Source organism: Octopus sinensis, linkage group LG1 (assembly GCF_006345805.1).
Source record: "Octopus sinensis linkage group LG1, ASM634580v1, whole genome shotgun sequence".
Classification (NCBI taxonomy): Eukaryota; Metazoa; Mollusca; class Cephalopoda; order Octopoda; family Octopodidae; genus Octopus; species Octopus sinensis.
Window position 1 is genome coordinate 163,988,010 of NC_042997.1, and position 23,561 is coordinate 164,011,570.

The 23,561-nt window shown below is 33.1% G+C and overlaps 1 protein-coding gene across 4 annotated transcripts in view; it reads right to left on the minus strand.

Moving 5' to 3' along the window:
- Positions 1 to 23,561, minus strand: part of LOC115215581 (inversin) — a 408,281-nt gene that overhangs the window by 211,740 nt on the left and 172,980 nt on the right. For all 4 annotated transcript variants that reach the window (XM_029784790.2, XM_029784800.2, XM_036506245.1 and 1 more), the window contains 3 exons: positions 16,296 to 16,462; positions 6,750 to 6,923; positions 1,557 to 1,622 (listed from right to left, as the gene is read on the minus strand). In XM_029784790.2, the coding sequence (XP_029640650.1) occupies positions 1,557 to 1,622; positions 6,750 to 6,923; positions 16,296 to 16,462 (407 nt within the window). The remainder of the gene's footprint in view (positions 1 to 1,556; positions 1,623 to 6,749; positions 6,924 to 16,295; positions 16,463 to 23,561) is intronic.

The following is a 23,561-nucleotide window of genomic DNA, read 5'->3' on the forward strand; positions in this document are numbered from 1 at the left end:
ATTTGGTTTGCAAGATTCTTTATATGAGTTCGTGTGTTGAAGCATATTCTGTTGTGTCTGGGGAGAGTCATTTTCTTTTTGTGCCTTATTATGTAACACACTCACCGGTAAAAGAGAGTCAAAACTATTGAAAAGGTTGCAAGACGCAACAAAAATTTTAGGACAATAAAAATAGGGAAAAAGTGGAAATTTTACCAGTGAGTGTGTTACATAATAAGGCACAAAAAGAAAATGACTCTTCCCAGACACAACATAACAAAAGATATGATTACACAGAATTTGTTTACTGAATGTTTTTTTGAACATTTCTGCTACAGTCAAATTTTACTGTGAGAAGAGTTTCTAACCCAAGGCAGTCCTGGTTTTGGTCATACTTAAAAATCTTAATTCACTCCAAATGCACATATCTCTTGAATATGTTTTCCATTCCACAAAACACAGTTTAACAATCACAACTTATAGATCAGGGATTCCTTTGTTTGTAAGGCATATTCTCTTTCAAAAAGTCAACTGATTACAGCCACTGATGAAAAATATTGTATCAAAGAATTCTGGTAAAATTACAACATTAAGTATCTGATAAAAATATTAAAGTCTTCTAAGAAGTTAAGCAGATATGTCTTGTTATTGGTTAGAAAAATGTTGTATTAAAATGTACTTAAGAAATTTCATAGAATAGAGATGAAACAAATTCAGTCAGTAATAGCCTTGTACAAATAGTGCAGAAATTGAGATTTGAAGAAGTTGACATATTTGACATTCAGGATTTATTATTACAAGCTGATAATGAAACCCTCATCTATGAAAAGCTAAAGGAGTCAACAAAACTTCATGCATCTTGTTGAGATTGTGAAGAAGAAAATGCTTCACAACTGATTTTAACAGCAGAGATTTTATCTAAAAGCCTTTGTGAAATAACTTGTGCTTTAGAGTGATTTTCAGAAAATGATCCAAATTTTGAACAAAGTATGCAAGTTAAAACATCTGAAATGGTAGGAGAGAATGGTTATAGAGAAAAATTAGAGTTTCATAGGAGAACAAGTCAACTATTGATGTCTATTTCATAAAAATAAAAATCTAGCAGAAATAGTAGTACCATATGATTTACTGTTTCATAATTTTTATAACTTGCATAATGTAAAGTAAGTATATATATATATATATATATATATATATATCTTTGATTGAATTATAATTTTGTTCAAAGTAGTGTGTGTGCGTGTGTGTGTGTGTGAGTGTAAGTGTAGGTTTACTGTATTTTAAATAAATTTTTTTCCGATAATTAAAAGAACTTATCTACTTAAAAATTATATTTGACTATTTTACGTTCATCTGAAAATGAAGTTTCTGATAGAGAGATAAAAAAAAATGGAAGCTAATTTTGTTAAGCAAGGTATTGGTTTGTGTGTGTGTGTGTGAGAGAGTGAGAGAGAGAGAGAGAGAGAGAGAGAGAGAGAGAGAAAGAGAGAGAGAGTGGTGTTAGAGAGAAGAAAAGAGTGGAACAGGGCAGGGAGGGAGAAAGAGATTTGTAGACATGCTAATTTCTAGTAACTTACTTGTTTAATAAGCATCTTTACATGATCAATATTGCCATAGGATGCTGCTCTGTGAAGTGCTGTTCTCTGAAGAAGAAAAAGCAGAAGAAAAAAAATAACAGAAACAATGAATTAAAAGAACATATATTCAGAGGCAGTATATATTTTCTTTACTGTATTGTAACACTTTTATATCAAAATGAATGAAATGAAAGTGGTAACCATTAACATTTTAATATCTCCGATCATCTTAGGTATATTTTAATAAAGCAACATAAGAACAAACAAATCTCTGAAATTACAATAAAGTGCATTTATACTTTGATACATTGGCATTTAGCCACTTCCATTAATGGTATATAATATATAAACAATGTTGCCAGCACTAATAAAGTGTTTTCTTATTTCATATAACAGTCTATATAATTGTAGAACCTGCATTTTTTTTTTATTTTCAGTTTAACAAGGCAATAAATATTAATTTAATGAAAAAAATTATTGGTGGTTATTTTATGATAGAAATTTGTATATATTATCTCTGTACAAAGAATTTATGTTCTATTTCAACCAATATAGATATTTGATCTAGTTTGTTGATGGAGACTAGCAATAATATTATCACTTACTGGAACAAAACCAGAATTTATCAATCAATAACTTTAGTGTCGCTTAATTGGAATTCTCAGGGGAGCAACAGGCAATGTTCGTGAAGTAGAATTCTAACAAAAGGCAACAAGTCATTAAAAATTTATAAAAATTTACAATATTTAAAAGGAAGTAAAAGAAAAAAAATAATTGACAAAAAAAAAAAAGATAACAGGCTTAGCAGTATTCCACTGATTGGATCATTTCAGTTATGCATTATGGATATTTGAGAAAGTTGACAAGTAATTGATCAGCTGCGGGAAATCAATATCTGAAGCAACAAATCAATTTAGGTAATTATTCACAGCTAATAACTTCAGCGTTATAAATTAGGATAAGAAAAAAATAAGAAGCAGTTTTTCTGTTCTTCAGTCCTGTCCTAATATTGAGTGACCTAAGCAGATTATATATAAACAAATATGTAATCCTTTGTAAGATGGTCAAAGCAGCAAAATTTGTTAACTTTCTAAGCATGTAAAAATTTTTTTGGTTTTTGGTGAAAAATTTGTGAAGTTGAAAATAAATGAAAAATATAAAATAAACATGGCTTTCGCTGGTTCATTATCATCAATTATTACAGCACCAAATCACAAGTATGAGAAAAACTTTACAAAGGACTTCATCAAATTGATTGGGTTTACTCTCCTACATTTTTCATTCAATACACACACACACACACAAAAAGCTTTTTGGCTATATTTTTCAAACTATTCATTCTATAACAGCAGCTAATAACAAATTTACTATTAAAGGGAAAAAAAAAAAATAAGTAAAAACAACTCTCTTCACTCCATGACTGCACCTTTTGGCCACAATCCAAAATGTATGTCAGCTAAATTATGTGCTTCTGCTGTTTCAAAACTCACCAATCCTAATACATTACTATTCTGTCAGTAATAGCTGTACTTGCTCTTGTTTCCAACAGCATGTTATTTCATATTAACTATAACACAATAAACAATATACAACACCCGACTTTTCAACAGCAACATTAGATGTAATTTAGATATGAATCTGCAGCTCATACAACTTAAGCCCATATTGTCTGGCAATATGTCATGCTTAATTTTTACAAGCATACAATTTATTTTTTTCTTTCTTTTCTTTTATTTGCTGAGTCTGGAGGAAGGGGCAGTGCCCATGATTTTTGCATGTCCTCCAAGTTCAGTATGCCTGATGTCATTAATATTCCTTTTAAACTATTACTTGTCAACAGCTACAGGGGAAAACATGAGCAAGAAGATTCCAAAGGGCCAATGCTCTGATCAGAAAGGATTCAACATAGAAGTTACTGTGGGATGAGAGGGGACATTGGACACAACAATGTTGACAAGAGGTGAAATGAAGAATGGTACAAGGAGTGCCTGAATGGTGGAAGTATGAATCCAACCAGCTCTGAGGAACAGAGGCCAATAGAGTTGTGATAGAAAAGATAAAGGAGATAATATAACTGTGTGTCAGAAGCTGATATGTGTCCATTAGTGATTGGTCAAGATGTATGTGTGCATAGCAGTAGTAATATCACAGATAAGTGAGTAATATTTCATAGTGAAGGGTGTCAAATGCTGCTGGGAGTCAAAACATTTTCTGGTCCTGAAGAGAAGGCCAGTTTTTGGGATGTAGTCATAATTATGGTAAGCAAGGGCTTATGCCTGGAGAGAGATTCTTGGTGACAATGGGGCCTAGCATCTGGAGTGACCGTGAGGATTCCAACTGAATGTTGCTAATGTTCAGTGGAGTTGTATGATATGACAGTATTTTCTTCATAGGAGTACTGTTTGAGCTTTTTTGTTGGGAAAAGAGAAGCAATGTAGGCATGGCTCCACTGGAGGATGCTATCAAGGTCTTCATTTATAGAGTCAATGCAGTTGTCGCATGTAGTGTATCTAGATTGTAAATGGATGATGCATAGCTGGAAAAAGTTAGGAAGTAATGAAGAGTCATGTCATGTGTGTAAGAGTGGGCATTGCTGGAGTGGCAAGGAGGTCATTGGTGCATCAAGAGAAAAGTGTGGAGGAACAAAAACCAAAGCTTGAGGAGTTTACAGAGAGTAGGATAGAAAGACCTTCATCAACATATGCTATGATGACATGATTAGATAGAAAGCTACCAATCCAGGAGATGGGAGATGGGTGGATTCAACAGATGAAAAGTTTTTATAGCAGATTTGTATAAAAGATATGGTTGAAAGAGTTGCTGCTGTTTAGAGCAACATTGCTTTCATTGAACTTGTCTAAAGTGAGTTTGTTGATGAGTGACTTATGAAAGTAGGTAACCAGTGAGTCTGGTTCTGTGGAAGCTATACCAGTGGTCATTGTGGAGAAAAAGAGATTAAAGGCATTGCAAAATGTTATAATTAATAGCTGTCCTCTAGCCTTAGCAATGTTAAAGGTGAAAGCATTGGTAGTTTACAGGGTCAGAAAGATTTCCTTTGTAATGGAATGACACACAGGGGTGTGCTTCCAAATGTCAAAATTATGTCCCTTACAGAGGGACTTGAACCCAAGACATTCAAATGAAAAGCTTAATGTTTTATTGACTGAGCTATGTGGATGGACAAAACCAACTACTCTAATTGACAGCATTAGAGGATATTATTCATCAATTCAGAATCAAATTCTCATTCTTTTAATCCTTATTAGTCTGCGATTCATTAAGAAAGAACATTTAAGCCTTTAATCATTAACATTTATATATTAATACATCATCATTAAAATGTGGTTTTCCCATTTATGTAACTGATATTACAACTGCTACTACCCATTTGAACATGTTTCCATCACTATTGAAATTGTTCCTTGTATTTGTTTTTTTCAACTCATACAATTTCTTAGGTCTGTTATAAAACATACACAAGCTTTTCATTTCAAAACTGAAATATTTTTGTATTTACAAGTCAAACATTTCTATTAATTAATAACCTTATTTTAAATGGTTTTTGTATCTGGTTTGCAAGACTGTTTATGTGAATTTGCATGTTGAAAAAAATATTGTTGTGTCTAGGGAGAGTCATAATGCCTATATAATTAACACATGCACTGGTTCAATTCCACTCCCTTATTATTAGCCAATTGGTTAAATATCTAATTAAATAATTGATCATTTAATTTGTTTTGTTTTTGTTTGTCAAAGTTCTTTCATTGCTATTTGCAACCTTTTCAATGAATATTGACTTAGTCCGTTATAGAGGCTGTGTTTGTCTGTTTGAGATTTTGTTGAGTGTGTGTGTGTGTGTGTGCATGCCAGCATGCGTATGTGTTTGTGTATGTATGTATGTATGTATTCTGCATATTCATGTGTTCATGTGCATGCTTGTGCATGTTTGTGTATGTATGTATGTATGTATTCTGCATGTGTTTGTGTGCATTTGTTTGTGTGTGTCAGTGTGTCACTGAAAAGGTTGCAAGTAACAATGAAAGAGCTTTGACAAGCAAAAACAAAAATTAAACACTTGCTTAGTTAGTTGGATATTTAACCAATTGACTAATAACAAAGGAGTGGGATTGAACCAGTGTCTGTGTGTTAATAATATTGACATAATGACTCTCCCTAGACACAACAAAACTTATCTTAAATAAGATATGGAAAGCAATAAAGATTCCTACACTTCCACCCAATTAGAGCTTACAGAGTTTACTTAATAAATAGCATTTGTCTCTCTGGATGAATATCAAATGTAGCCTTAGAAAGTAAATAGACCAAACAGATTTATTCTTCATTATAACGCCTCAAACATTTTGAAATAAATAATGAACAGTTGACTTTTACCTCACACTTTATAATCCTCAGTGTAATATTTACTATGATACAACAGAGAAGGTGATGAGATATTCTGAAGAAACAGAACAATAAAAGTAGAGTTTAAACTTCTCAGTAATACAAGGCAACACATTTCTAGATACACAGCCTGACATTAGATACCTTGTTATGATAAAATATTTTTTTATTAAAATATATTTTTTGAGGAAAATGAATAAAATGCTCACTGAAGTTCAAATAAACAATGTGAAAAATTCCCTTCTAGTTCAATTTTATTGCATTATTTCTCAATATGCTCTGCTTGATATGTGCTGTTCTTTTCTATAAGTTGCCACACATGCAATAGTCCTACAAATAAATTACCATATGAATGTGCATATAAGTATTGACAACTATATTGCCTTAACTCATAATTCAAATACATTTCAGTCAATGTAGTCAACAGTGAAAAGATAAAGATCACAAGACAGATTTACACTCTGCTACACATTATCACTTAGCACCTTACAGCTAGACTTCATCTGCTACTTCATACTATAGTATTAAAAAAAATTTAAACAATAGCTCAAAAGTCCACAACCGGACCCCAAACTGAACTGAATAAAATGTAAATACTATGTATGGTTAAATGTGATAGAAATCAACTATTATTAGTGTTATTTGATAAGTGATACGTATAATTAAATAATATGGATATAAAAGCTTTAAAAAAACTTTGTAGCCTTAGTGGAAGTATAATGTATTAATAGCAATAGAATGCACACATGCAGTATATTCATCCTTCAAAGTTTTCAATTCTCTCAACTTTACCTTGTATTTATCTTGATCATCTATTTCCCCGGGTGTCAATTGTTTCAGTAAAAGTGTCAGACTCTTTAAAGACTTATGCCTGGTGCACAGATGCATCGCAGTTTGACCTTCATTGTCTTTCTCACGGCAGTTTGCATTTCTTGATAACAGTAATTTCAATAGACGAAAATTACCCTAATAGAAATAAAAAAAAGAAAAGAAATCATTCATTTTTCTGAAATCTATCAATAGACAACAGTCAATGCATAAACAGACAGGCAGGCGGGCAGATAGACAGACAGAGAGACAGACAGACACACACACACATACACACACCAAATGAATCACATGAAATATTAAAATATATCAACAATAACAATAATTAGGAGTTACAGCGAGTTGAATGGCAGACTGTCTACTGAAAGGTTAGTAGTTTGCATCATTTTAATGAAACTAAGGACATGACTAAAACTACAAACTCTTACATTTTTCATGACTGAAACATTTAACATTGAATAACCCAGTCTGTGTAGCTGCAAGTAGAAATCATAGTTATGGTATAGCTCAATCCTATTCAAGCATCAGAAGTGAATGCTTCCAGAGTATATCTCCTGATACCAGAAGACTATCTAGTCTCTATCAAAACTTTTATTTACTTTTCAAAAACTTCATTTCACTAAATGATTAATTGAATACAATGAAACCTTATACAAAAGCTCATTTCTTGACTGCTCAATCTTTATGTCTACAAATTTAACACATAAATACATCTGGTTTGTATTGCTATTCAAGATCACACAGTTAAATCATTTGAATTTTCAGACATTCTTTTCAGAATTTCTTCCGACATTCAACTTCGTTTCTTTGAATAGAAGTAGAAACCAAGAAGTGAGAACAACATCAATTTAGTTCTGCCTAAACAGTGACACATTAGAATAGAATATTCCAGTAACACTGAGATAACAGTAATTTGTTGCTTTCAGTGACTTTTCAATACTTAGAACAGTAGGAAGCCAAATAAACCATCAGGTTTGATTTGTTATTGTGCCTAGTTTGGCCCTCATTGTGATAGATTTAAATAATGGTGGAAACAAATCTTTCTTTAATGTAGCAGGGGTTGATAAAATAAGCGTCCAGAATATTCTAGGGATCAATACATATCACTCTAAATAAAATTGGCCCTGTGCCTTGGACAGAGAGAATAAACATTTTCTAGTACAACAAGGAAATTGAAAAAAATGTTTGCTTATATTTTCTTTTCTTCCTGTTCATGAAAGCCAGTCCAGCATGTAATAAACCAATAGCAATAATGATGATACTGATGATGATGATGTTGGTGGTGCTGCTGGTAACAATGATGATGATAATGGTGGTGGTGCTGCTGCTGATGATGATGATAATTGTTAAAACTAATGTTGATTATTATCTTTAATATACCTGTAGAAATATGCCCTAGGTGGCAGTTTTTAAAGATTTACATTTTAAAACAAAAAACAGTGAATCAACTCCACCTAATTAGCAAAGCACTGCATTCGATTCTATCTTGCAAATGAAATTCACCTCGACTGTTGTGTAAAATATATCAACAAATAAATTTCACAATGGACATGAATCAAATCTAAAATTAACAACTGTGAAATTGGCACTCAGCATGTGATCCTTAATACAAGATTGGCAAAACCAATAAAGGATATTGAATGGAAATAAATTAATATTATGTTCAACAGTTATTAACTGTGTTTTAAATCAGTAGTCACACTTTGATCAATATACAATATATAACTCTAAAAAATATCATTTTCACCATTTTTCCCTCTCTAATATTGACAACATCAAGGTTAGGTTGACAATGATGGTGGTGATGCTGATGATGATAATGGCAATGACAAAGAGGTGGAGGGAGGTTGTGTCTGTACTGATGTGGTTGATAACAATAACTTTCTCTTTGACAACATAAAAATACCGATAAGTTTGTCTTTAAGATAAAACTAAGTTAGAAATTAAGTTGTGGAATGTGTTCTATAACAAACATCAAAGTTAATAATTGATTTCTTAATTCTTATATAAACTTTCCCTGATAACGGGCTTATTTATTTGCTTTTATGAATCTAAGTATGTATTTATATATTAAGATAATACATACATAAATACATACCTAAATACATACATAGATAGATATAGATATATATAACCAGACAAAAAAAGACATTTTGCAACAAAAGCAAACACGAATGAATAAAGATATGCGAACAAAAATGTTAAGGAAAAGTATGACACATAAACATTGATGGAAATTGCTAAGATAATTAAAAAAACATACAGCATTAAGGAAAAAGAAAAAGTAAAATACAAAATAATGTGAAGTTATATTGAAGAAAAGGGTAAAAAAGATATAACTGTATGCTTGACGCTTCGTTTTGCCAGGCTTTATTAAAAAATGTATGGTAATGCAGTCAGAATGATTTCATTGGCAGACACATACCAACCCCTAAAACGTTGGCTTTTTATTAAGCGCAAAAGAAATCAATATTTATTTATACATTTTCTTTGACAAGACAAGCGATGGTAACTAACCGAGTGACAATGTTCATTCTTGTGGATTAGACAATTAAAAGAATGAACATTTCTAACAAGTTTTTGCATCCTGACAGTCCCAGTGACAGATTCTCTTTGCACTATTGTGTATCAGTCAGTGTTGTTTATAAGGAGGAAACTCTTCAAGACTGGCAATCCGCCATGTTGCCACATAGCCGAGATTCTCAATGACAAAAAGTACAGACATGAAACTGTAATCTAAGCAAAGAAGTAGCAAGTTAGCTGTCTTATGGCCATTTTCATTCTCGTTTATTGTTGATGTCTGTGGAATAACTTAATGACTCTTTTGCTTTGCTTTATATCCAGTGTAATCTTATTGATATTTTACTGTTATATTTTATGTATGTTTTTGTTTTATTCTTCAATTAACTGAAGTTCATTCAACAAAACAAAAACCAGTCTGTAACCAAAAATCAAATATAATCACTCTAATTTGAAGAGACGAGTGCCGATTTCTTTCAATAAGAGGTGATTCAGTAAAAGGCAATAAGTGAGGGAAGTTAATGTACCATGAAGTGATAAGAAATAATAAGGGAACTTCTATGCGGTTGTTTCACTTGCTTGAAATAGCAGTCAAATCTTCCTCAAATTACACCTTATTTTAAAAACAGAAAAGATACTTTGTATAACATAGTCCTAGATCAGTGTCAGTATCAGTTCTTCCTCTTGAGTTCATTGGGCAGTAATGTTCTCTGTTTACTGCAGTTTTCTCTATATCTGCCCATGCAATGCTGGCCTTTCTCATGTTGATTACGAATGTTTTGTGCTATTATAGAATTTGGTCTTCCTCTCTTTCTTTTTCCTTCTGGTGTTATCCATTTGAAAGTTGTTTTAAAACAGTGTTAGATACCCTTAAAAAATGGGATGGTCAAGACTGGAACACTTCTGATAAGCAATCTGCTCAATGACAAGCTTAACAGCAACAAGGGAAAAGACTCTTTTGTTGATATTTACAATAATTCAACATCTTTATACAAATAGAGAATCTATGAGAATTTTAATTAAATCAGTGAGAAGCAGGAGCTCAGATCTTTGAGAAAGTCTCTATTGCTGTTAAAGTTATTGCTATTGCTTTTATTTTTATTATTCCATGTGAGAGCACATGGCTAAGTGGTTAGGGTGTTGCATTCACAATTGCAAGATCATGGTTTCAATTTCTAGACCAGGTGGTGCATTGTGTTCTTGAGCAAAACACTTTATCTCTATTGCTCTGTGATCACTTCAACACTTGATGTGTGGTACACTGTGCACCTGTTCAGGTAGTGTTGATTTGATGGCGGGAATGACCTAATGTATAGCACATACATTTGATCACTATAAACAAATAATTTGTGCAGGTCATTCGGAAAAAGCTGAACGCTCATATGTTATCTTCAATGGGAGAGTCCATCATTATTGTTATTAGGTTGTTCCAAAAATAATAGCCGATTTCAGAAACATAATTTTATTCTAGTAAAATTAACAATAGAAATGTTTTGATTAGTCAAAGTATGAGCCATGAACATCTAAGCATCTCTGATCAATCAACGAAATTATTTATGCCTCGTTGATAAAAACTTATTGGCTTTGATGCCAAGAAATCTTTGAAAGCTGATTCCACCTCTGGTTTGGACCTGAAAGTTTTATCACTTAAAGACATGCTTAAATGCTTTAAAAAATGGTAGTCAATTGGGTGAAAGATCAGGAGAATATGGAGGATGTGGTCAAGTCTTGTATCCCAAGCCTGTGAGTTTCTGCAGTGTCATTCTTGCAACATGTAGCTTTGCATTTTGTGGATCAGAATTGGCCCACACTGATTCATCAATGCAGGTCTCATTTTTGGCAAATGAGCATGCATTTCAGTGAGTTGATTGCAGTAAACCTCTGCTGTAATGCTCTGATTGGCTTTCAGAAAGCTGTAATAGACAACACCAATCGAAGACCACCTGACAGTCACCATAATCTTTTGCTGATGCAACTTTGGCTTTGGGAAATGTTTGGGGGACTCATCATGATCAAGACATTGACCTGATTGTTTATGGTTATCATAAAGTACATGATAACTCTTCCAATCAGTTGATATCAGAAGCCATGGGAGCCAGTGTTTGTTACTGCATCAAGGCATTTATAATTATTATTATCATTCTTAAGGCAGTAAGCTGGTGGAATTGTTAGCATGCCAGACAAAATACTTAGCAGCATTTTGCCCACCTTTATGTTGATAGCTCAAACTTTGCCTTTCATCCTTTTGGGGTCAATAAAATAAATACCAGTTGAGCACTGGGTCGACGAAATTGGCTAGACCCCCTTCCCCAGAATTTCAGGCCTTATACTTATAATGGAAAGGGTCATTATTGTTTTTGTTATTACTATTATTATTATTATTATTATTATTATTATTATTATTATTATTGAGTGAGAGAGCAGTGCATGCCATCAAAGTGACACTGGGGTAAAATATATGAAGCCCAGTATACCCATCATGACTACCTGTCTGATAAGGGTACACCAGGCACATGCATCACAACCATATGTGCATGACATGGTGATCTCATATCAAGATAAACAGCGCATGACCTTGCAGGTGGAGCCCAGTTAGAATTTTCTTCTGGTTGAATAGCCCACCCCGCTCAAAAGGACCCTAAATAAGGTTTGTTTAAGGATGTTGAACAAACCACCTATGTTTCCAGAGGTGAATTATCCAAACCTCCAAGAATTCCTTTCAACACACGGCTATGATGCTCCCCCACTACTTTTGCTTGTGATCAGGGATGCATATATCGTCAACCACTAAGGGACATGGTCAACTGGTTATGGTCAAACAACTGAAAAGCAAATCTGTGGTATTGAGCAGAATATTTGCTGTAGCCCATCTTTTATACCAAGACAAAACAATGTACTTGATAACACTTCCAATCACTTAAGATCAGCAGCCATGAGAGCCAGTCTGGTACTGCATCAGGGCGTTTATTATTATTATTATTACTACTACTTATTTTTTTTAACACTGTCACATTGTCAAAGATTGTATCTTTAGACTTGTATGTAACATTCCTAGCATTAACATCTACTATTTCTCTGTTCATATCTCTGTTTAACAGCAGTTAAACCTAGCAGAGTGAAAAAACAGATTTTCTTTGATTTCAGTGTGAAAAAAATTGTATTAGAGAAATCTCAACTATCTCCACCAACCAACTTCAGGTGTGTAAATATTTAGTAATGGAAATATATCAATGATTAAATTTGGAATTAAGCAAAGATTAAACTGATAGTGATTGTTCTTCACTGAACCAATCTATGATCAAAGGTATTCCAGCTGTGATTGATCTATATCTTTTTAGTTTAAATGACTGAGTTTGATTTGAGAGAATCCTGACTAGTATTTCTAGTAGATTAGGGAACAGTGTAAACCCCTTCATAAACTTATAATGAAGATCTAATTGATACCTGTTTCTTCACTATATATCAGCTATAGATATTCTTTATTTGACCAAATTTTCCTTTGATTTTAGCATTGTCAAACAACTGACCTCTATAATACAACAGTCAAGGAGATTTAAAAAGATCACTCCACCTGCTACAAAATAGCATCCAAATACTTCACTCAAATCACACCTTAATATGTTTATAAAAAAGGAAAAGACATATTGGATAATATTGTCTGAGATAAATTATGCATGAAAGAAAAAAAAGATGACATGATCATAACAAGAATTCCCCTCTGGCAGCTCGATCAGGATAAACCAAGAACTAAACAACGATTACATATGGTAGGTGCACAGGGATAATAAATTCTATGAGTTTGTGCAAAATAGGCTCTCTAATGTTCTTGACAAATGGTTGATAGCTCCTGTTATCTAGAGGACCCATTAATAGTGGGGATGGTGATCAGTAAACATATTATCAGAATAGGAGCTTATTGGAAAAAGTTCAGTGAGATGGTAACAAAGGTGCTTTTCCCTTCACAATGAAAGACAGATGATTGTGTATGAAGCATGATGCTGCAAAGTATTGAGATGTGAGCCTTGAATACAGAAGATTTGTAGAAGCTAGAAAGCAATGAAGTGAGCATACTCTGTTGCATCAGTCCAATAAGTTTACATGAACAGTGCAGTCAGTACAAATCAGCTGAGAAAAAAATGAGCACAAAAGGAATCAGCACACTCTGTAAAGTGGTTGGCATTGGGAGTGATTAAGTTAAACCTAATATTTCACTGGTACGTAACTCTATTCACCTCAGAAGGGCAAAGGTAAAACTAACCTTGGTGGAGTCAGGTTTGAATTTCAGCCCTTAACTAAAATCCACATAGCACTGTGTTCAATGCTGAAATGATTCTGCTAATTTATTGTCCAAAATTTACAAAAAACTAAAATCAATGCAAAATTCAATCTTATCTAAGATAATCAATATTTTATATCAACAATTGTTCAATTCAGAATATTTCATCTACAAAAACTAGGTTAATCCAGTAGCCCCAGGGCTATAGGACATCAATCAGATGTCATAATGAGATAAATTCTAACAATCATTTCCAAATAAAAAATGTTAAATTTATCACAAAAAGATAAACATTTCTTTTCAGTTAACATGGTGCCACAATCAATGAAGAAAACTCTACTTGGTTGTACAACATGCAAAACTTGATAGCCAAGTCTCCTTCAAATCATATTTAAAGAATGAGATTTTAAAAAATAAGGTGAGATGGCCATAGCTGGAACACTTTTTAGTGCAGACCTACTTGATCTGCACTACAGGCCACAACTTGTCTGATTTGATCCTGGTTTAGTTAGCCTTTTACTGTTGTTGTCAGTCTAAAAGATACCAGAAGTTGTCAATATCTTGCTTATCTCCCAAACAATGGAGTAGTGTCATAAATCATACCCAAATGCTGGTTCTCCATTTGATGTGTTTATAACAAATATAAATTACTATATTTCAATGAATTTGACTTTATTATATATCGTCAAATAAACTGCAACCATAAATTGCATAATTTATATGACTGAATCTACTTTATGATTAAGTCTTTAACCTACATATGAACCATTCTTAAGTCAAGAAGGGCTTCTGAGAGCTGGTGCTTATCACTGCTTCCAAGGTATGAGATAGATGGGAAGTACATCTGTTTGTCTAATGTGGTTAATGTTCCCAGGAGTTTGGCACCTATTCCAGAAATGTAAGAGAAGTGAAAAGGCGTCGTCGTCATCGTAAGCATCATCGGTGGCAGCGGCAGTGTCGTAGGCGTCATTGGTGGTGGTGGCGGCGTAGGCGTCTTCTTCTTCTTGCATGCTGACAAAGGTTGGATGGTTTGACAAGATCAAACAAGCTACAAGGACAAGTCAAGCTCCAATGTCAGCTTTGGCAAGGTATCTACGGCTGGGTACCCTTTACAAAGTGTACTGGCTGCTGTTTTTCATGCCTCCAACACTAGAGAAGTTGTTGTGTAAACTTGCAAGACAGTAAAAAAACAGGGAGGGGGGGACAAAAATGCTCTCACTACTAAGAAGGAAATATTTGAAGTGGAGGTTGGTGGTTTTATGAAAGCCCCCTCACTACTGCCTATTGAAAAGCTAAAGTAAGATAGAGGGACAAGTAGAGTTTTTTTTTTCATTTGAAATACAAATTTTCAAAGAGAATAATTTAGCTGCAGTTTCTGCAGTATATCAGAACATACAATCTATCTGCAGATAGATCAATACCTAATCATATTCATATCTAGCTATCTTTACACACCCACTATATGTAGTTGCCTGTATGTGTGTGTGGTGTGTGTGTATATGTGTGTGTGTGTGCGTGCATGTGAGAAGTTGTCAGGCTACCCAGGGTTCCAGCCTAGGCTGAGCTGTTTATGATAGTCTTGAATAGCCAAGCCTGGGTAGGCCCTCAGCTTTTCATATAATAAACATATCTATCCACTCTACCTAATGTATTGAGTCCTATATCATATGATCTGTGCATTACATAAAATATATTTTCAATATATTTTACAACATCCCTTACATTATGATATACATAGGGACATAAATGTATGTGTGTGCGTGTACATTTATATATAGAAAATGAGCATATTAAAGAAGTGAGGTGAGAGAGTAAAATGTTCATTCCATTTGTTTACAGCTGTTTCATAATCTTTTTAGTCATATAACATACATATGAATTGTACACATAAACATATAAGTATGTGAATATCCCTATATACAAAGGTGTTGACAAGGGAACTAACGAAATAGTCATAATTATCCCTAGCAGTTGAAAATATCAACTCTACCACAGAGTGTAAGTTGACCCTATATATATATATGCATGCATGCATGTGCACACACACAAGTGCGCATGCATGTGTATGTGTGTGTACATGTACAGTTGACAATCATATATTAACACATACTTATACACTCAGACATAGCAAAACCCTTGAAAGAAAATTCTGCTCTAGATAATATGTGGGAAAACACATCATTGGGCTACAAATGATGTTGTTGGATCATAGGATACAGCCCCCACTCATAAATAGAAAATGTCAGGTTTTGTGCCTATAGAATCATCATCATCATCATCATCATCATTTGGTATCTGTTTCCATGCTGGCATGGGTTAGATGGTTTGACTGGAAGCCAGAGAGCTGCACCAGGCTCCAGTTTGGTTTGTTTTGGTTTCTATGGCTGGATGCCCATCCTTGTGCCAACCACTCCAAGAGTATAGTGGGTGCTTTCTATGTGTCAATGGCATGGGCACCTTTTACATGTAACCGGCAAAGGCACCTAACAAGGTGACTCTAAGGCCAAGAGTTTTGTGAATTAGCACTTATCAAACTACTGAAACCAGCTCCATAAGTGTCAACTCTTGGCTTTTGAGTTACTCTGTAACTTCTGCCTATTAATGATAAAGAAATTTATATACTCATGTTTTGAGTTTTATCTTCCAGTTAGTATCATGAAATGTGTGTGTGTGTGTGCATGTATAAACAATTGATAGTATGTGAAATGACTTACCTTATGTGCAGCTCCATGCAGAGCTGTGCGGCCACCTTTATCTTTAATATTAACATTGGAACCTGCCTTAAGCAAAAGTTTAGCACAATGAGGTCGATCTGCTAACACACAGTACATGAGTGGAGTGCGACCAAACTGATCAATACCATCGATAGGGAAAGTGTTAGCTGAAATTAGAATATGTAGGGTATTTAAAAAGACAGAAGACAAACATTGAGAAAGTTTAGTAATATGTGAAAATATGCATTTATGTTTGTGTAACATAGTAGCCATTACACCGTGTAGAATTTTCTCATTTTGAAGACGAAGAAAGTTTTAATATAAAATTTTCTTTTGACTATAAAGCTAAAACAAAGGGAAGGAATAAGACACAGAATAAGACATGGTGTAAAGTTTTGTCTCTAACACCCTTGGAGTATTGTGAAGAAGCTTCATATTAATAAAACACAATGGCATCAATACAAAATATATAAACAAAAACACAGTAAAAACTCTATGACAAAAATGAATAATATCAACAACTGCACCACATGAAAACACATTAACAAATGCACATCTAATGTTTACGAATAAGATCCATTTAATAAAACTGAGCTTCAAAGAAAGCGTCAGAAATCTGTAACAGAATAATTTCCTTATAGTATTTTTTCTTTTGTGTGTGTGTGTGTGCATGGATAAAAGTTAGAATTAAAATATTGCAGAAAAGAAAGAACACCCAGTCTAGATTATTGGACAGCTTGCAAAGAAAAGAGAAATATTTTATGCGTAAGAAACAAAAAGACGCCCAGGCTATCGTAAACAGATATATCTGAGTGGCTCTATGTTAAATATGTCAATTTACCACATAAAAAAATCTGAACAGTTGCAGATGGCTGAGTTGATAATATGTTTGTCTACAGACTGAAGTGCTGACAGTTAATTGTATAGACAATGCCAATGTGATATACTACTGATGTCCTCCTATCCAAGAAGAAGAAAGATATCTCTGACTATTAAATAGGTCTAAAAATTGTAATTAGCTTTCCAAGATGTCTCAGAATATGAATAAAAATGAAATAAGGCAAAAGAGAGTGAAGTAAAAGTGTTAGATCAATGCATTTACCTTTAAAAACTAGAATTTTTAAAGTACGTTCGCAAATAACAGTTAGTGCAAATAATATTTTTTTTCTATTTGAGACTATGTGAAACTTAAGAAGCCTTAACATTTTGCAAGCATAAAAAATTGAAATAATATTAAAATATGTGGATTATTAGAAGTTGAGTTTGTTACAAAGAATAAAAAAAAAAAAAGATATGACAGAATCTTGTAAACAGCTCAATGTTGATATAGAAACTGTGTGTGGCTTGTATATTGGAACAGAGAAAAAAACTTCTAGGAATTCATATATTTTTGCAATGTAAATAATTGTAAGTATTCAGAATACTTACATACATACATACATACATACATACATACACACACACACACACACACCACACACACACACACACACACACACACACACATATATATATATATATATATAAAAGAATATTTTCTCATATGATCATTCCAAATATATAAAAGGGTAGGGGATTTCTCAAAAAATGAAAAATATCTTCATAAGTAATCAAAAGGTCTGTTACAGATTAAATAAGGTGTCCTTGATTTATGTATTGAATCAAAACTCCACTAAAAGATCAGGAATAAATTTTGTTTGCCAATAGAAATAAAGTTTGGTTTCTTAACTTCTATATTTGAATATGTTTTAATGTTCCTTCATACGATATTATTTATTGACTTGCATGTACCAAAAAATATTCACTGACATGTTAGCTGTTTGAAGAAAATCAATTGTTGCTTATTTTTCCACAAACTCCAGAATTAAAAATAAAAACCCGTTATAAATCGAATAAAATAAAACGGTTATAAATCGAATATTAGCAAATATTTCTTCTCCTTAGCAATAAAAAAATAGTTATTGGTGGGTATCTAGGAAACATAGAAAATGCAAAAAATCTAAAGAGTAAAAATACACTATGAGCAACATGGGAAAATATTTAAAGATTTTTGACTATTAACCTGAAGTCAAGATTATTTGGGTTTTAATTTTATTAAGTATTTTAGCAAAATGATTGCAAGAAAAATTGGTCATAATGAGTAAATGGAGAATATTGGACCCCATCATCCATTAAAGATATGGAATCAAAATTCTTAATTTTGACAGTAGAAACATGGCTGATAAACGACAGAAGAGGATGGAGAAATTTGATCAATAAGCAGGTTGTTCCTTGGGGTATTGGCTATAGAGTTAAAGACCTCATAATCTTATCATAAATCAATAAATATTAGTGCTATAAAATCCAAGAAAGATACCATGCATTCATTCTTGCACATACACATGTACATACATGCAAGTGTGACTACATGTTACACACAAATGAAACCTGAAATATGATCTACCTAAAAAGAAAAAATATGTAAAAATCCTTAAAAAATTGACAAAGACAAGAATAAAATAATAACAAAGTGAAAGTTATGACTATACAAAAGACCATGCTAACCTCTTAAAACATGAAGTCATTATTACAGTTTGCTTCACACAAAATATATATATATAATAATACTCTCAAGAAACATTGTGCAGATGTTATCTAAATATAAAAAAAAAATATTTTCATGAGTTATTTTTTCAATTATTGTATATTATAACTGCCACCACTACCACCACAACCATCACTGCACACATAACTGTGAAATGACATTTAGCTCTTTCTCTGTTTACTTTCACTTTCACTACTTACACGCTTTCAAGACATAAATAGCATCACATTGTTAATATGCTGGAAGCTCTTGGTAAACCACAGAGATGTGATTGGCTTATCGCTAAGTGCCAGGTCATCCCTGATCAAATAGACCTATGATCAAAATGCATTCCAGCTATGACCATCCTGTCTTGTTTTTAATTCACATACTGTATATTTAGAATAATAATGGTCTTCCATTTTGAGATGATAGGGTATAATTTATGAGACATGGCATCTGTTTCTAGCAGGTTTGGAGGCTGTAAGAGCTTTCTGATTAGCTTGTGTGGTAAAACATATCTATGAAAGCAAGTACAACAATCTTCATAGTGGTTACAAACTAAACACATATGGTGTGATTTAACATTACTGACAGTTATTAGTAATGCTCAATTTAAAGCACAAAATATGAAGAAATATACAAAATTGTCTCAACTTTAGTACAATTAGTAATAATTACTAATAATCATATAATGGAAGATTTAGTAGACCATGTCAGAATTTCAACTTAAGACTGCATGCCGATGACAGCTAGGTAATTATGAAATTTATAGTGGAGACCTATGTAGACTATTAACATGTACTAAAGTTTGGCATTTTTAACTTTTGATACTTATGTAACTTGCCAAATTCAACCAGCTCGTCATCATCATCATCATCATCATCATCATCATTGTTTAACATCCGCTTTTCATGCTAGCATAGGCTGGCTGGACGATTTGACTGAGGTCTGACGAACCAGATGGCTGCACCAGACTCCAATCTGATCTGTCAGAGTTTCTACAGCTGGATGCCCTTCCTAACACCAAGTGTTTAGTAATTGTCACTGTTTAGTCCATATGTGCTCTGATCAAGCAGACCTATGACCGAAAGCATCCTAGCTGTAGCCATTTGTCTTCTAACATTACATTATCCAATGTGTTGGCTTTTTTGTTTTGAAAGATTGTAGAGCTATGATTTTCACTCATTTTTTGCCAACGGACCCCTTTGATTCCTATTTTACTCTACTGGACCTTCATAGCCATTCAATGTTTCCTATTGCATTTTTACAATTAACCCATGCTAGCATGGAAAACAAACATTAAATGATGATGATGATGATGATGATGATGATATTAGGAATTGTATAAAAAAATTAAAATAATTAGTGTATTGTAGAAGCATAAGCAATTTGTTGCACATAAATTTTAACAACAAAATTCTTATATGGACCCCCAGTTAATAACCACTGCAGTAGAATGTCATTTGCCTTTTATTGGCTTACTATGAGCATAGGGTTTGGAACATGTAGTTGTTTATGGAGAAAGGAAATATTAGGTCAACTAATTTTAATAGAAGTTAGCAATTTGGCTGTTAGCCAATTCACTAAATAAATAAATAATCATTGGTAATGGTAACAGTTCTGTAATTTTCTTCCAGCATCTGAAAATCTTGCAATGAATTAATTTAATTAGTACAGCAGTACTTATTAGATCATCTATGTAATGAAACAGTTTAGCCTACTACTTCAAATATGCTATCATAGCAGACACATCTATTCATATTGCCAACTGCAGCAGTGCATGTAGTACATTTAAGGAATTGATTCGTTATATTTATACAGCACGAATAAATTTATGAGTAATTTTGGTATTACAAAGATTTTGTCTGGCATTTGTTTCTAGACCAATGAAAGAAAACCTGAAAAGTATACTATGAGAGAATATATTACTAGTTGGTAAAGATTTCCAGAGGATTCTAATGTACAGTTTCTACTGAAACACAAAATTAATGGTACCTTGCCAAAATTGATGGTTACAGTAAAGCTTAGCAATAATCAGGCAGCTGCTTACTGTTTGAAATATTGATATAAATCAACTCCATTATTCTATCTGTACAAAAAAGGAGAGAGAGGGAGAAAGAGAGGGAAGAGAAAAGATAGAGAGAGAGAGAGGGCGAGTGAATGAATGAAAACTGGTGCAATAGAACTTACTGCATAGTCCTACAGTAAGAACAAACACAGATTTGATACCCAATTCAGATATTATCAACCATGATTAATCTTACACTTGTCAGTTGCTTAATAACCTTTGAACAATCACCAGTAAATAGAGATATCAAACAAATATTATAAAATTGCTTAAGTATGAATATTCAAAAATAATATGAAATTTTATCATAAAGAATATTTTTTAAATGTCAAATCTTTTCAAAACACAGTAGTCCTAAACAGGTAATAATAAATAATAATAATTTTATACAGCCAAATTAACAAACATTTCAGTTATTTCAAAAATTGGGAAAATTTGGGGAAAATCTCCAGTTTGATCATTCTAACCATTTTACAAGTGTATAGGGCTTGGACAAAATAATGGAAACACCTAGCATCATAATTTTGAAATATCTATAAAACTGTCAAAAGCTTGTTTATTTTCATGTTTTTTGATTTATTATAAGTGTTGCTTAGTATGATTTGCTAAAATTGCTGTTTCTTTCCAGATATCATCAGAAAAAGGTAATTAAAATTCATTACAATGACAGATCTATTGGGTTTTCAAAGAGGTCAAATTGTTGGTACTTGTATGGCAGGCACTAGCATTATGAAAAATTCCAAAATGTTTGGTGTATCAAGAACTACTGTTTCAAAAGTAATGACAGCTTTTGAGAAAGAGGGAAAAACCTCCTCATTGAAACAAAACTCCAGAAGAAAACAAAAACTTTCAGATAGGGACTGTCGGACTCATATACAAATTGTTAGAAAAGGTCACAAAAGTACAGCTCCCAAAATTACTGCAGAGCAGAGCTTAATAACCACCTCAAGAACCCAGTTTCCACAAAAACTGTTCACCAGGAGCTGTACAAAGCTGGATTTCACAGGAGGGGTGCAATTAGAAAACCACTACTTTTAAAAACAAACATTGCAAAGCGTTTAGAGTGGAGTAAAAACCTAAAGAATTGATCTCTAGAGCAGTGGAAGAATGTTATTTTCTTGGAGGAGTCATCCTTTACCTTATTTCTGACCACTGGCCAGTATACGTGTAGAGTCAGCCAAAAGAAGCATTTGACCCAGACTGCCTTCTTCCAATTGTTAAACATGGAGGAAGATTTGTGATGAGCTGGGAGGTTATATCTTGGAAATCAACCTGCCCAATGGTTTCCCTTCATGGCAGAATTAATAGTCAAGACTGTTTAAGCATTTTATCGAATCAAATTCACCCTATGGTTGTGGAGCTGTTTTCGGAGGGAAATGCAATCTTTCAGGATGATAATGCACCAATTCATACAGCTAAAGTTGTTACTGAATGGCACAAGGAACATTCTAGTGAAGTTGAACATCTTATCTGATCACCACAGTCCCCAGATCTCAAAATCATAGAACATTTATGGTGCATTTTAGAAAAACAAGTAAGGAGTCAATATCTTCCAGCATCATCACTACAAGAACTGGAGACTGTTTTAGCTGAAGAACGGACAAAAATTTCTTTGGAAACAATTCAATCTTTGTACGAGTCCATACCTCATAGAATTCAAGCTGTAATTACTGCCAAAGGCGGTCCTATCTTATATTAAAATAAGTTTGTTTGCAATTTTAAGGTGTTTCCATTATTTTATCCAATCCCTGTATGTCTGCAATGTATGTAGGACAACAATAGATGATTCTTCACATTCATCTCTTGATTTTTATCTGTAATTTGAATGCATCACAACCAAAGTTGTATTATATAGTAGACATTGTGATTGGCTGTTATTGATTAGTAAATGAACTAAGACCAAGTTAAAAATATTTAACTCTGTATTTTGCAAGACATGAACTAAATCACATCGCAGTATTGTCAACCAAAAATGTTTTGTAATTCAAAACTGTTTTATTAAAAACAGAAATAATGATAAGTTCTATTTCTCTCATGTAACATCATTGACCATACTGCAATTTTCTCTACATTACTCCCATAGAATCTACTAATTCAAGTCAAACTATCTTACACTATTATGTCTTACATTAAGTTTAATTAATGATAGCAAGCACTAAAAAGCAATCTAAAGTTTGAAAGGACCCTTTAGTCTTGTTGAAGACATGATACCTCTCAAGTACAAGTTTCACAACAAAAAACCCCCCAAAAAACCCATTATGCAAAGTGATTGGTATTAGGCAGGTATCCAACCATAGAAACCAAGCTAAAAATTAAATGTGAGTGAGATGAGGTTTTCTGACTATAAGCTAACACCAACCATGGAGAGCTGTCCTGCCCAAGATAGCATGGAAAGTAGACCTAAAACGATGGTGGCAGTAGTGGTGGTGATGGTGTCACAATATAAACATAAAGTAAGAATGAAATATGATTGAAGTTGAGCAACTGTTAAAAGTTCACCACATAAGCTGTAAGATTTTAATCAAAATTAAAGATTAAAACACGGTGCTTGAAAATTTAATCAGTGTGTCAGTCATTGAGCAACAAAGTTTAGCTATATCTTTATCTTTCACATACAAATGGTTCAATAAAA